General features: G+C 39.1%; 1 protein-coding gene across 3 annotated transcripts; it reads right to left on the bottom strand.

Moving 5' to 3' along the window:
- Positions 1–312: 312 nt before the first annotated feature.
- On the bottom strand, positions 313–16,070 carry LOC136825758 (uncharacterized). Of its 3 annotated transcripts, none has more exons than XM_067082588.1 (3): positions 15,770–15,893; positions 15,034–15,174; positions 313–7,314 (listed from the first exon to the last, which is right to left on the bottom strand). In XM_067082588.1, exon 3 carries the CDS (start codon positions 7,133–7,135, stop codon positions 4,838–4,840), a length of 2,298 nt encoding a protein of 765 aa, XP_066938689.1. In that variant the 5' UTR covers positions 7,136–7,314; positions 15,034–15,174; positions 15,770–15,893; the 3' UTR covers positions 313–4,837. The 3 variants fall into 3 exon arrangements, with proteins under 3 accessions (XP_066938689.1, XP_066938688.1, XP_066938687.1); XM_067082587.1 differs by having other exon boundaries at positions 15,039–15,174; XM_067082586.1 differs by lacking the exon at positions 15,034–15,174 and having other exon boundaries at positions 15,770–16,070.
- Between the last annotated feature and the right edge of the window lie 239 nt (positions 16,071–16,309).

Below are 16,309 nucleotides of genomic sequence, written 5' to 3'. Positions count from 1 at the left end.
AAGACTGCCATGATGTATATCTACACTCCCTGATATTACCGTAAGCTTCAATTATTCAACGTCCAAAATTGTATGAACACAAAAAATTTTTTTAAATTTCAACATTCAATTTCTTAAGAAGCAAAGTACAGTATCATAATGCGTGTTAACAATTGGATATACTTTCATTCACATTTAGGAGCAATACTTTTCATTGCTACCAATAGCTCTCCCCATGGATATTGCCCATGGGAGAATGTTTCAACTTAATGCACATTTTTCCCTGATAAATGAACACATTTATGAATTCCTGCGGGACTTAAAAGTCACAGATAATTATACCTATTTAATGAAATGTTTATTCTGCACATAAGTACATTCATAAAAATTCACAATTCATGTTAACCCTAACACTTACAAGTTATACGCCAGTTACTCATATATTAAAAAATTTTTTGCTATACCGTAAAACTCAACCCCAACCCATAGACAGTAACCAGACAACAATAAAAGGTCACTCAGTAGTGGTACTTCAAGAAATCTGCAGTAACGCTGTTTGTTACTAAACAGGATGCATTGTACCATTAACAATTAAAAATCATATTCCAGGTATACAAAAGAAAGAATTAAGTAATGAAGGGAAATGTTAGGGTAACAGAGAAAAACATGCATGAACTTCACATCTATATAATCTTTCATAAATATACTACATCAAGGCAAGAACAACACGATGCTGCTAAACATCTATCTGAACACTCATGTTCAATGCTAATCTTTAATCTAAAAATATAAAAAAATATTTTCTTATCTTATAGTGAACAGTTGTTTTTAAGCACAGTCAATTTAGCCACATCATCCTGTATGGCTATTTAGCTACTGAAGAAGCTAGGAAGACAAAACACAGCAAATTAAGTCATGCGGTTTTCGGCACACACAGCCTAAAGCTTCTAGCAGCGCTGCGACCTTATAGTTTTCATGCTGGACATTTCTCCAATCATCCAGCAACAACTTAGAGTAAAAAGTAATAAATGTCCTTTTATTTACCACTCAACACGATGTTACAGCTAGGCACATACTGTATTTGCAATTTTGATGGGAACAAAATTGCAACATAACAATTAACAGTACAGGAAATTTATGCCAAACATAACACTGACAAGGCACGTTTTTACATATTAGGAATAATAATGCATAGGGCATTCTAAGCTTATAAAATCCAATTAAGTACCTTATATCACAATAAACACAGCTCATTCATTGTGGACATACTTCCCTGTAGAAATATCTAAAAATCAATTGACAACTCCACTTCTAAAACACCCACCTATAAAATCATGTCTCCACCACAAATTTCAAGATCACACAGATGATGAACATCAAACAATACTCTTCTTGTATTTATTCCAATTTCAACTCATTCAAACCCTTTGCCACCGGAGTATAAGTACCAATACTTATGCTACTTAACAATACTTTAGAATACAATATTTATAAAAGAACCAACAAAATTTTACAAATAAAAACAATACTTGCCATCTACCTAATTCATTTAAATGGAAAATAAAGCCATGCTCTACAAGAAAATAATTTCAATTACTGATCAGAATATTTACTTACAATATCACCTGAGACAAAATTTATTTATACATATCTTTCAAAACATCTGACAAGGTGTATGCATGCACAATTCTAATACTGAAATTTGGTGATAGAATCTCCAAGGTGTACTGAATTGTCCTAAATATATTAATACTGCATTCATAGAACTTCATAAAAACTCCACCCCACTACCTGTTCATTTGTGATAGTATCCCTCCAGGCACATGAAATAAAAAAAATCAACTTTAAGCATTCTCATATCAGCTTTAGGATATGCTGACACAAAACAAACTGACTCATCACTTTCACTATACATAAAACTCCACGTTTCCAGAAATACTACATTCAATCTAACCTACCTCCTATACTTCACAGCAATTCCATGCATCATCTGCTTACTTTTTTTTTATTGAAAATTAAAAAGCCAAAAACATGACTAGCAGGGAACTTTTACATCATGCAATTACTTCAAGATGAACAATTTCTATGCAAATTAGGCTCATAAAAATACCTGCATATCAGAATCTAACCGTAAAACTGTCCTAGCTCATTTCTCTACGGTATTTGTTTCTCGTTAATATCCTGGACATCTTAACTATTATCATACTAGGTCATCACCTACTCTAGTTTATCAACAATTAACTACAAGAATGTTTCAAGTTTCTCTCTCATTCTAGCTCCCTAAAAGGATCTGTTAATGATTAAAACAGAGTATAGCACTTTAAATATTGAAATCCATTTAAAATCTAATAATGAACTAATCATACATTCATTCTTCTCCAACTGTTTTAAATATGTTAAAACACTTTAAAAAGCACATAGATTCACACTAATATCTTTTATTTTTGGACCAACTATGAACATGGTCATGTGACCTTTTTACTGATATGGACACTTTAATACTGTCAATTATACTGCTAACCAATTGCTGCATAATCACAGTGTGATATTTCAAGGCAAATGGCCTACTCTTAACACATCAACATCTTTCCTCCTTTTTCCAAAGTTTTACTCTTCTTCCTTCTTCTAATTCAGTTTCCTACAGCATCCACATGAAGAATTTCAAGAACTTAATTGTCGATATGAACCTTAAAAAATATGCTTCTTTGGAAGGTTGGTATAAATTCACTTTACAGCTCACACTATTATAGTTTTGCTAAGTTGAAATCACCAACATCAAATAAAATCAATTTACTGAACTTTTAAACAATAGAGCTAACTAACAAAATTCAATAGTCATAGGATTCCTATTACTTTACACTGTAAATTATCATCATAGTACTCTGAATTTCTCAGTGCTCTTCTTCTCATGGCATTTAGCTTTCATTTCCCAGGTTAACTTTGCTTGCGCACATCCATCCAACCTATTATTAGCCATGTTCAAAAGTTACTCAACTTCACAAAGGTGAATGTCATTTAAATGTTTGGTAAAGCTCCCAATGATTAGCATTCAAGTTATGTCACAAACTACCTTAGGTCATCTTTTTGATACACCAATAATAATGCCCTTGGGTGCATTACATAACAAAACTTCAAAATTTTGGTCAGTATAATGCAAATTATAACCTACACAGCCTAGCTTGTGAGATACAATGTTCTTATGAAGCAACAAAGCACAGGTCATACATACTGCTAATACTGCTCTATCTACCTGAAAAAAATGTTCCAGAACTGATAACTTCAATAAGTTCTTAATCTGTGCCGGCATTAACAGAGCTAAAGCATACACAAACAAATCACCTGAGCAGTGTACAGCAACAAATGTTTACATCCCTTTGATAACACACAGATACTGTGCTACAGAAAAGAACCAAAAATAATATCAATAGATAGCAGCTACTACAACTGCTATCCAAATGGCAAGCAGGTAAGCTTTCAATGCTGTCTTCCAAGTACATGAACTCTAGTGCACATATCTAACATAACACATAGCAAATGCTATTTGATGAATACTCAAACTTGATTCAGTGTCTAACAACCATCTATTTATAATCACTTGGAATAGGAAAAAGACAAGAGTCTTGTAAGTTTCCTGGTCCCCGAATCATCCCATAACAATTGTGCACCGTGAATTTTCAACTACAGTGAACAGAGACAACACTAAACCTTTAAAATGGTCAAATGCAATAGTATGAAGCATAAAACTGTAAACATGGTACCACTGCAAATCCTTTGAGTAACTACATGACAAGAAACAACAGCACTTAGACTAAGCTCTAAATCTGATCGATATTTATCAAAGCTGAAGTATGTGATATCACTAAACATCAGTTTTACCACAGGCTGAAACATTCAGAAAAACTAGCTGCAATAAGCTCAGCAATGTGTCTTATTACTCTCATCTAGTTTCAACAGTTTGTCAATTGAATCAAAAAGCACCAAAACAAAAACGTAACAGAACATCTACATACTGTGCATAATATCATTATCTGAAAATACAAAATGCATTTTTGGGAGATAGGAATTGACAAAGTATTAAAATTTGAACACATATCTGGTCCAGAAGGAGAAATGAGAAACTAATAGTGTAGTTTCTTTCTTCAGCGTGAGTGTCCTGAGATAAAGATTCTACCAAGGAGTCATACAGAGTTTAAGCTGGTCAATAACAATTTGCAAAAGAATCTTTGGTTTCAAGTACTTACATAACAAAGGATTCCTCTCAAGTGATTTGTAGGCTATTATAACTGCTCATCATTCAAAGAATAAAAAACAGCTTGTATTAGCTAATTTTTGCATTTCATATTCATGGAAACCTATCCCCTACACAAGAGAACAAAATTGTTTTGAGCTTTTGCATCCTGAAAGATATGTGTAAAACAGTCATCCAGGCCTATTGGAGCTGAGACTTCCTCTCAACGGCCTGCTAAAATATTTTTCATAACCACGTACAGTAATCTACTTTACAGTGTACTTCTACTAAAGTTTTACAAAGTAAAACTTTGGCTTTTTATCGGCAAAAAACACTAAGGTTAATATTTGGACATTCATTCTACTAAAATAATTATTTTTTACTGTGATTGACCAAATCCTTCAAATCAACATCAAGTATCCTTTCCATAATCTGTTGTAACAGCATAACATTATGATATAATAATAAATGCAGTGTCTTTTCCAGTACTGTAAGCAATTTAAAATTCAATGTTAAAACCACTGTATAACTGCTCTGAAAAACAACTAACAACAAGTCACTGATATAATGAGCATTAACTGAACAAAAACCTCAAAACTCTTGTGCAAATCTAATCAAACTTTACTGGAGTTATGTTGTTAGCTTGTTGGGCAAATAATTGGGTGCTCCCAAAACTGGAGCTTCAGTATCCGGGAAATTTTCACACCCAATTAAGGCTATGACCGAACCATCTTGACACACTTCAACCGGATAGCGCATCAAGTGACCATCAACTTTGCAAGGCTCTGTTCCAGCATAAGCACTCCAATTGTCGTCAGCTGATGCATTAACAGCTCTCATGCATTCTATGGTGCCAGGATTGTGATGCACCTCCTCCACACCATCCAGGTGTTCAGCCCAAAGAGACATCCGAAATTCATGAACTGCTCCACGTGGGTCTCCACAAACTTCTCGCATGTGAAGGGGCTGAAAACATCCAACAGCAACTTCCGAATCCCTCGTGCCACCCATACTACGCTGATTAATGTTCGCTGAGCCTATAAGGATATAGTCATCATCCACAATCATCATTTTTGAATGAACATAAATCATAAGACGTGCCTGCTCCCTCAGAACACTAGCTGGGGTACCAGGTTCAGGGGCTGGTAGATCTTCAGGAATCTCATCGGGGCATTCTCCTTTTCCTAAACAGAAAAATGACAGATAATCTCTTGGGTGAGTGTCCAGTTCATTTGCTTCAATAGCCCGGGCTATTTCACGGTACATCATTTCCATCGTACGATGCTGCCAGTGTAGGATTTCTTGGACGGGACCACTGACTGGGTCCCCCTCAGGAAACATAGGAACCACAACATATACAGTAAAGTGCTGCCCAGCATTGATCTTCTCAACAATGCGCTGAGCAATTTCTTGTGGTATTAGATGATGTGCTTTGGTGCCCTGTTCATCATTCCAACTATATGCAGACCCCAGGAAATACTGATTTTCAATATAAAGGAAACTGTCAGCACGTCTAATGTTGTGAATGTAGGCCCGATGTATGCTGTCATCTACGTATTTTCCTTTCCTCTTGGGGATGGTAGAAATCTTATCAAAATCAAAGAGAGCTGAATCTGAAGTGATTGACCTGAACAGCTGGGCATTCCACAAGGACCCTTCATCACAAACTGCTGGGGCATCAAGAAGAAATTCTTCATTTGAAATTGACAGCAAACGGGATTGTCTATCTAGCACCTGCTGTCTCCAACGCTCAGTGAAATTGGCAAGCACATCCAGGACTATTGGGCCATCCAATCGACAATGAATATCATGCCAAGGCTGACGGGGGCCTTCCTCGCTTGTTGTAGTAGCAACTCCATTATAGAAGTCCCCTTGGTGCAAATTCTGTAAAGTTCTAAATAGTTCATGCTCTGGGGTATCATACCTTCCATCGGTGATATCAAGACCACCTACAAAAGCTTGAATCCTGGGTAATTCTTCTCCCTCAAGAGGAGGAATATCTAAAATTACTGTTTTTTGATGATGTGTGTAGCAAGTCTGTGCAAACTGATTTTGAAAGAATGATGTCAAACCTCCTAATGCTCTCACCCTTGGAACAACAGCTACCTCAACGTCACTGCCCTCAAAATAAGTTCTTGTCTCTTCATCATGGGTCCCCATAAAACCCTGGGTCACACCAGTACTCATCTTTTCATTCCATACCATAATAAGAACACGAACCCCTTCGCTTGCCTTCCTTTTTAATAGTTCTCCTACTGATTCCCCTTTGCCTTCCTGGTCACAGTCATCATCACCTCTCACCAAAACTGTCCCTGTGTAAACACTCCACCCAGTAATATAAATAAACTTCTGGGCATTACTTAGTGCCTTATATAAATCAGTCCATGCACAAGGGGCATCATAGGTTTCACCACTGGCAGTAGGGATACTTTCATAAATTGGTAGTGGGGGACAGTGGGCATCCTGATAAGGAGTGACTTTACAACCTTCTCGGAGTTCAAAGTAACAGTCAGGCACTTCAAATGTTGCTTCAATAGCTTCTTTAGGAACATAATTCAATTTCAAATTAATTCGGCCCTCACATCCGGTAAGGGGGTACCACCCTTCCAAAGTTTCACCATCCAACAGATCTTCCACTCGTAAAGTAACCTCGCCCAACAAACCAGCAGATACATGATCTTTATCCAGGACCTGTACCTGTAATTTATCAGCAACATGGCAAACTGGTATCCTGTATGACTCCTGCCATTTTGGAGATTCATCATTGTTAACATAATCAGTCTTGCAGATAACACTTGTACCTAATTTGATTTGTGCAAAAGGATCAGACGTATCCTTCGGATCAATGTTGAAAAATGCTGTATCACAATCGGGAAGGTTTTCTGCCTCAATGAGGTCAGCATACAAGAATCCTCTTAGCATAGTCATTGTGGATGGATAACCAGAATAACAGAGTACTAGTGTTGTATTTGGATGATGGAGTACTTAATAGGTAAACTCTCAACAGGTACTAAGCATACAAGATCATGCAGACACCCAGGAAGAATGAACGTCTCACATCTACATCAGCAGCAATGCGCACATCAACCACCTACTGTCTGTCAACCCTGGAAAGAAAAATGTCAAGGTAATGAGTTGCATACAATGTCGGTCTATAAACACTCAGCACCTACAGATTATTGGAATCACATTCATTACAGTAAACTTATTTCCACTACTGCTTCCTTCAGAGCTGAGAAGCTGTCCTTATCTCCATTTTTTTCTTTGGGACTAAGCTAGATATGAGCATATGGTAAACAGGCTACACATTAAAAATACTAGAAACTTTACTCATTAATGTAAACATATCCATTTAAAATTAGGAAACCCTTATCATATATAAGAAATAAATATAGAATTTCTTAAAATTTCTATAATTCAATTTGTAAGATTTTAAGGAAAATAGTCTTAACTGTATCATAGCAATAAAGGACAAAAGAACACCATCAACCAAACATCATCAATCTGCCAAATTTTCTCACAAAAATCAACTGAACCTAGATTCATCACTAAAGGCTAATGGCCATAAATAATAAAACAGAACCATTTACCAAATATCCTCACCCGTTAAATGAGTTTGGGTACCCCAGAGTTATTTAAACACTAATAGCCTTGTTCTCTTACAAAGAATTTGTAATTTTTCACATACGGTACCTATCTACGCTAATGAAAAGCGATCTTTCAGTATGAGCATAAAAAGCATTTATTTGTTCCTTCAAGAATACAAATCTTCATCTTTTATATAGCACATCTTTGGTAAACCGGTCAAGCAACTGAAATTTGGTAACAAAGTAGTTACAAAATTAGTGGTAGTCCAGTGACAAGGTGGGGGCTCACCGCACTCATTAAGCAAGCAGCATCATCATATCTTTGGCCTCCTTGCTGTGCTGAAGTGCTAGGGTATCTAGCATCATGGCTGTTGTAGGAGCTTTTCACTCAAGTATTTACTTACCTGAATGGTTAATGATTTTGGTTTGTCTGTGGATTGTGTTTATTGTAATGGCGGTTAGCACGATGGTGTCTTGGAATTCTTTCTCTAGGAAGAATGATCAGCGAAGATGTCCCGGGCATGAAATGTTTATGTGCTAGGTTTGTGCCACCTGTGGTAACTAACCTACCTCATCATCTGTCAGTCTTTGATTGCCTGCCCAAAAGGAGTATGGGTCTAGGAGGAGGAAGGGAAAGAAGGTTGTTTGTCTTCTGCAGAGAACCCACTGCCACTATCACTCTGAGGAGGGTGCTGTTGAAATGTTGGCTCCTACTATTGTGAATGCATGAATCATGAAATTTATAAATCAAAAGCACTGGGACACTTTCAGGCATTCTGCGCTGAAGACACTGAAAAGAGGGAATTGGAGTGGTTAGACAGAAAGATGAAAGAGATCCAAAGAATAAATGAGGTGAATTACTAGGATCAAATGGTGGAGCTGGGAGAAATCCCCATTGTTGCACAAAGAAGTAGTAGTAAAAGGGGTTGAAAAGCAAGATGGAAGACAGGAAGCAAGAAAGGATTTACAGCAGAAGGCTAAATAAGTGTGGGCAACTAAGGGCGAATGAACACTGCAAACACTATTGAGTAATGCCTACAGTGCACTGCATGAAATGCACTGACAGCACTCTCCCCCAATGTAGAGGCTTCTACTTTCACCTTGCTCATGCTTTAACCTGCACTTCTCCTGCTTATGTTGTGCATATATTTACTCTGAGACATCCCCAGAGATGAAAGGATTGTTGAAGGTGGGGGTTGCGACTTATCCTTGGCATTTTAAGAATGCCTTCCATTTATATCTTCTTGAAACATCTGCCAGTTCCCTACCTGCATGGTTCTTGGTGGATCCCATCTTTACAGCACTGGCAGTGTTTACTATGATCGTGAATAGTACTGCCACTTCTGTTGTAGATACTCAAGCTGCTGTCCCTTCTCCTTGGCAGATATAGGAGAGGACAGAGAGACCTGTGGTCTGGGAGGTCAAAGAAACTCTGCCATGTTCATCTTCCTTGTCTTCCTCATCTTTGGATTGGTGGAAGTGTGGGAAGAAGGGTCAGATATCCAACATATACGGCTAAGAAGTCTTCTCACATGTCACTCTTCTGTTGGGAGAGACAGTGATCCCAGTACCCATTCTCAGGAGCAAGAGCCTGTTGGCAGTTCAGTTGGACTGGGAATGAATTTGCAAATGAACTCATCTATGCTTCATCTTCCTCAGGCTCTTCACCTTCCTTGTCTTCCTCAGCTTTGGATAAACAAGTGTAGAAGGGACAGAATGCAGTCCTACACAAAAGGCTAAGTCTTCTGTTGGGAGTAACAGAGACCCAATTAACCTTTCTCAGGAGCAACATGCTTTTGGTAGTGCAAGTGGACCAAGCATGAATTTTCTCAAGAGCCATCTCCATGGCATGGGCCCCCAGTGCAAGACCCTGTCCATTACCAGTGCCCTGCATATCCTTCTTAGGAAAGGAGGACCAGCCTTTATTCATTGCCTGTGTCACTTCGGACACACGGAGGGAAGAAGTCCACATACTTCCCCTGGAAAACAGGCCAGTTTACCAGTTCAAAGCACTTTGCTCATGGTAATCAACTCCCTACTGAGCCATAGTTGGAAAGTGGGTATGAGAAGAACCACATCCCTGGTCACAGTTTTGAGGAGACCTCAGCATTCCTGATACTAGAATAGAACAAAATATAGAATTTAGGCCAAAGACCAAGAGCTAGGACCTATGAGGTCATTCAGCGCTGAAAGGGAAGAGAGGGTGGAGAGTCACATGGAAGAAAAACAATAAGAACGGAGGTACAGTAAAAGGAATGAAAGAAGTTGCAGCCAGGGGCCGAAGGGATGCTACAAAGGACCTTTAGTAATGCTCCTGATACTAGACACAGAGAAAGTGTCTGACTTCACTCCAAACCCCATCCACTGAGCAAAAGTTTGGTCACAGTACCCTTGAACACATGGGAGGGACTGAAGAAGACTTCATAGTGAATCAAGGTGTCCTGGCCATCACAGCTCCTCTCTCTTCTCCATTACTGTCTCCACTTCTTCGATAGCATAAAGGACCTATGACCAGTTTGTTACATCGAGTGTCTCGAGACAAACTTTCACCAAAATTTGTCAAAAGAGGAGCACAGGTATAAAAAGACATCTTCTCAGGACAAAGTCTACTCATAGGTTATCTAAGCGGAAAATCATTGCTTTTCCTCCAAACACCAACACCCTCTGGAATTTTGTGCCCTCATTTGCAGATGACAACCCAGAGATGACAAAGTCAGCAAGCATGTTCAACCAAAGTCTGAACCACAATGGTACCTGGAAGGAGATTATGGTGACTGACTCCATGAGTTCTGACTTCGCAACTGAGACATTACAACCTTTACGCAGTTTATCCCAGGGGAGGATGTTTGTCAGTCGACACTGTTAAGATAACTTGGAGGGGAATAGCCTATGTATCTTCTGGGGTGTCAATGGTTGGGAAACAAGATTGCTTGATCTGTTGGACAGCAGGGAACCTATTGATTTGCAGAACAGACCATTAACTTGATCCAAGATACTATGAGGAAGCAGCAAACACAAAAATCAGAACAACTGCCTCACCCAGAGTGAACCTAGGTGCAAGATCTACTGATAAGATGGTTGGACAAAAGAGTAGCAGTTGTCTGCCGCCACCCCTCCCCCAAAAAAAAAAGTCTTTATGCTCATAAATGAGTCCAACAACCTCTTAGGAAAAAAAAAAAAAAAAAAAAAAAAGTAAAACTCTGCCTGGATGATTTCTGAAAGAAAGAGACCCCAAGTCCTAACAGACACCTAAAGCATGAGTCTGATCCTCTCCCCAAAAGAGAGGTTGACAGCTTTCAGACCATGGACACAAAAGATCACACCTGGTGGTAATGACTGCTTAATCATGAGCTGAACTTGACTCATAACCATTCAAAATCATGGTCCACATACCTGTGGACCATGAAGGTATGTGGACCATGAATTTGAGGGTATGGATGAATGGTACTGTTCACCCTTACAGCATGAGTCTTGGATGAACTAGAAATAACCTGAGTATCTGCAAGATCAAGTGCACATGGATAACCATGATGCTCAGCCATACAGTATAGTAAAGCAATAACCTTTCATACAAAACCCTCTGAATGAACACATATGATCAGGGAATCTTGTGCACGTACAATGGGGAGTTCTGGACGGATGAGGCACTGCTCGAGGGTCCGCACAACCACGTACACACAGACCGTTAAGATGTCTGGTGGTATTGCACAACAGCAACCAGTTGTATGAACCCATCTGCACACTCAAGATCTGGAGATCACACACTGTAACAAGCAAGAAGATAGTATTAACTCTTCTCTGCATACTTCAACAGAAATAAAACCAGGGGAAAAGTCTAGGATAACCTTTGTGTCTTCGAAGAATACAGCGAGACACTGGTTTACTAGCACACTCAGAACCCATTGTCAACTCTACCTATGGCAGAGTGAACGGATGCACTTGCTAACCCTATGTGGGAAGGTTTGAGATCTCTTCCTTCTTTCTATGGAAGAAAGGGTAGAAACTGAGGAGGTGGAATATGATGATCTGCACTACCATTTCTTCAAATTATCCCATTCACAAGTCTTACTCTCTTTGGTTACAGTGTGAGGTGAGTCAAGGCAGGAAGTAGCATCATAGGGGTATGCCTTGCTTAATACGATGGGTTATCTCCCAAGGCAAGGAGACCACAACAGGGGGCTCAACACTGTTGAGCTACTTAGCAAAGCCAGTGAAATATGGGTTGCTTGGATTACTGAGGGGTGGAAACATCTCTTAACACTCCAGCAAAACACCCATTGAACACACACTAAAGTCTCACCCTGGGAGAGCTCAGCTACATACTTGGATTGGCATTGTCTGAGAAAGAGAGCTGGTTGCCTCCCCTCGGTACAATTATTATTATTATTATTATTGTTGCATTATTATCATCATTATTGTTATTATTATTAATCAGAAGATAAACCCCTGTTCATATGGAACAAGCCTACAGCAGCCACTGACTTGAAATACATGCTTCCAAGGAATATGGCGTTCATTTGGGAGACGTTCAAGAAGATAAGAGGACATACAGAAAGTAGCGGTCAGTTATAAGAAAAGAAAAACAGATAAATTAATAGATACAAACAGATATAAATTAGCAAAATACAAGGTGAATTGTTTAAGGGTAGTAATGCATTGTATCTTCGCTTGAACTTTTAAGTCCTAATTGCACAACATCCTCAGGGAGACTATTCCACAGTCCAACAGTGTGAGGAACATTAACTGCATAATGGCGCTGCTGTTCAGCGAATCTGGTTGATCTAAGCAGAAAAGAGGATCAGATCAATTTTGATAACAAAAGTTCTCTGTTTACATTCAACTTCTTGGAAAACTGACAAACATGAGACCATCCGTCGATGGCCCAAGTCATAACTACTGGGTGTTAGGAAACCGAATCCCACCACTACCAACCATTCTATCTAAAACAGATAAAATCCCTGGCAGAAACAGACATCCACATCACAGAACAGTATTCTAGTAGGGGAAGGGCAAATGACCTAAAACTGGTTGCGCTTTTTTTATCAGTTATAAATGCAGGAGGCATTATGTATAATTCCTAACTTCCGTGAAGCATTTGCTATCACTTTCATTAGATGTTTCTCAGAATTAAAGCACGAGTCACTAGTGACACCAAGTACAGTCATGTTTTAGACTCATTTAGCAGTTCCATGCACATGAAGGGAAGGATTGGGTGGAAAATCTGTACAGACCTACTAATCAATACTGTTTTCCTTTTACTGATTAAAACTAAGGTCAGCCTTATTTCTCATAAATGGAGGCTTTACTACACCCACAAGTGTTGCATCACTGGCATACTGAACAATCTTGTTTTCCAGGCCAACAACCATATCACTTGTAATATACTAAAAATATTAGCTGACCATGAACACTGCCTTGTGGAACACCAGACACAATAGGTCTTGGTTTGCTAAAGGTTCCATCAACAGCAACTCAATGCTGCCTACTGTAAGGAAATCTTGGAGTAATCCTAAAACTTATTCACCAACTCCAAGATTCTGAAGTTTAAAAATAAGGGCTCTAAGCATAACCCATGAGAACAAGCAGAATGTGAATTAGCTGGCAAGAATTGGCAATATCAAAGGTGGAATAATACCCTTTGAAGTAACCTGCGAATATCTTTTGGTCTCCCACTGCTAGTGCCAAACCTCTGCACTGTGAAGGAACCCAGCCAGCACACTCCTTAAACAACCTACCTTTGTAGCACAATAAGACTGGTTACACTAAAGCCCAGGACATAAAACTGACGAAGCCAAATCCTTCACACACCTCTTGTTGTCCACTTTCCTTTTCACATCTATGTTGAACGAAACAAATTGAGAGGTGTCTCAACCTGATGGTCAGTCAAGGACCTGCAGGATGTTTAACGTGACTGTGTTTGTATTCAGTACAAACATTTAGCAGTTAGTGCATATACATACATGTCCAGTATTTTCACACATTTTCTACTTTTCCTTCTTGAACTGTTTATGTGCAAGTTATTCTTTTACTTTACTCTTGGAAAAACAAGAGTTTCGTAAATATATACAATTACACCTGAATGGAGAAACCTGTTGGATTTAAGTTTATGTTCACCCCATTACTAAAACAATTATGGATTTATAAAGGGATGTACAGAAAAAAAATTAATTAAAACATGAAAATACACAGAAAAATCATAACCTAACCTTCTCTAATGTAACCTAACCTTGAGTACTGTAACTGAAGCCTGTTACAGGGGAGTTCGGGTCGTTTCGGCCGTAAGTCATTTAGGCCGTAAGCACGTTTACGTGCAAAATGGGCGCCATGTTTAGTACCAGCCCTTGGGGATGTACGTAAAACATAAAATAATAACGGTAAATATCATAAACATAACGGTAAATATCATAAACATAACGGTAAATACCATAAACATAACGTCTTACATTGTTTTGGATGTTACGGCCTAAGTGACTTACGGCCGAAACGACCAGGACCGTTACAGGGCACCATGTTTCGAACTTGTCACAATTACCACAATTCACAAAACTTGGACACACTGAATATTCATGTAGATCTACTAAAGCAGCCGTGCTTGTCTCACAACTGACCAAAAGATGTCCAGTAGTTTTAAAAAACTACACTTCACACTAACTGGACAAGTAACCTAGATACTCCTACCATGTAGACTGTGAAGATTAAGAATACATAAGAGCAATTCCACGACGCACAGTGGTGCTGGCAATTACACCGAAACTCCACAAATATCTGAATAAGTTTTGGGAAGGTAAAATGTTCATTTTAACTGAAAATAAGTATAAAAGTGTTCTGTAATTATGACAGTCATATGTCAACGTTTCCCTGTCATTCACAACTTGTTTAAATAGCCTAATATTGGTATGAAATAGCATCCCAAATGGTATTATTTACATGGGTGACATCATGGCATGGAGACTATGTGCCCAAAGTGTGCCAATTGGGTAGAATGCTGGATTCTGGGCTTAGCAAGGTGACATTAACATGTTTTTGTATTGTACACCTTTAAATCAGCATTGACCCTTATCTTTTTTGGATTCTGGAAAGGTTAGGGCATCCAAGTCATCATACATCATACATGCACAATTAAGCTGGCTTTGGGTACCCTGGAGTAACCTGGAGGTTAGGTTAGGTTTGTATCCCTGTGAGTGATATATACAGATATCTTATTATTTCTCACTAAAAAATGCAATTGATTCATTGTACCTTACCAACTGACACGAAGCACGTATGCCTACTTGCTCACAAGACTAGTTTTTGTTTTTCCCGACCTAAAAATCTGGTTTTCCACTGTGGCGCCCAGTAACTGTCTGACAGGTAAGCTGACGACAGGTAAGCTGACCCAGACTGGAAGAAAAGAATTACGAAATTCAAGCAAAGGTGTCGTTGACTGATTATTTCCGGTTCTCTTGAATACGCCTATACAGCATTTGTGTTGTCATACATATAACCCAATAATTGCAATTTAGGTCTAAATTCCTTACGTTTGTATTAAAGTAATCTGGGTTACTGGTGCCCAATTATAATGTAATCTATTCTACCCGTACAGGTTACACTGCACCTTTGGAAACGAAGCGTAAATGACACAACAAAAGCAGGAATAAGCGTAAGGCCTGTGTTATAGGCCTGCCGTCGTCTCACGTGTTCTAAAGCCGACCGTTACAGAAGGAGTGTGTCATCTTTGGTTATTGTGTTTATAAATTATCGATATTTATATAAAGCTACTTTATAACTTGTTTGTCGACCCCAAATTTCGGGCCACACGTATGAAGGAGTTACCCTCATCCTTCCACCCTTGCCTAAAACACCCCACCGCTAAATAAACACGACTTCCTCGAATGTCTTTGGTACATGAAATAATTTTTGACAGTTGGCCCTCACAGTGTAGCAATTGAAAACAACCAGAATGCCGTATGCGTAAGTCAATTTCACTCTTACTCACCGTAGGTGGTGAATAATTTCACCTCAGTGACGGAAAGTGACGTTCTCACTTGGCTCCCTCGGCACACACTGAAGACATTTCTGAGTCACAAGTCTCGACTCTACTCTCTCTCTCCGCCTCTGCAGCAGCAGCAGCTGTAGTAACAGATACCCAAGGGGGTCGGGCAAGGGCTCCCCCACGACCACTCTCCTTCAGGGCAAAGGAGACGGGGACCTACCAAGACCCACCCACTAAAGGGCAAGGGATACGTGGCCCCTCCCACCCAAGGGAAGTTTATAGATAAACGAACCTTTTCACTGCCGCTGCGGTGCCAAATCTACAGTCGAGGAAAACTTACCATTAACTCGGGAGGTGTTCGTCATTTCTCGAAATTACGTCGTATGATTAAAGGGTGCGTATCATGGAATAATAATTAACACTAACAAGGAAAGTAATTACCTGTAAAACTGGTTTGAAATGACACAATGCAGAAACAATGCGGGTGACAGTTGCTTAGATCTTGGAAATCAACATACAACTTCCGTTCGTGCTGTCGTAATG

This window comes from Macrobrachium rosenbergii, chromosome 39, assembly GCF_040412425.1.
Source record: "Macrobrachium rosenbergii isolate ZJJX-2024 chromosome 39, ASM4041242v1, whole genome shotgun sequence".
Classification (NCBI taxonomy): Eukaryota; Metazoa; Arthropoda; class Malacostraca; order Decapoda; family Palaemonidae; genus Macrobrachium; species Macrobrachium rosenbergii.
The sequence above is the reverse complement of the archived record's forward strand: the minus strand, read 5'-3'. Positions and strand labels throughout refer to the sequence as shown.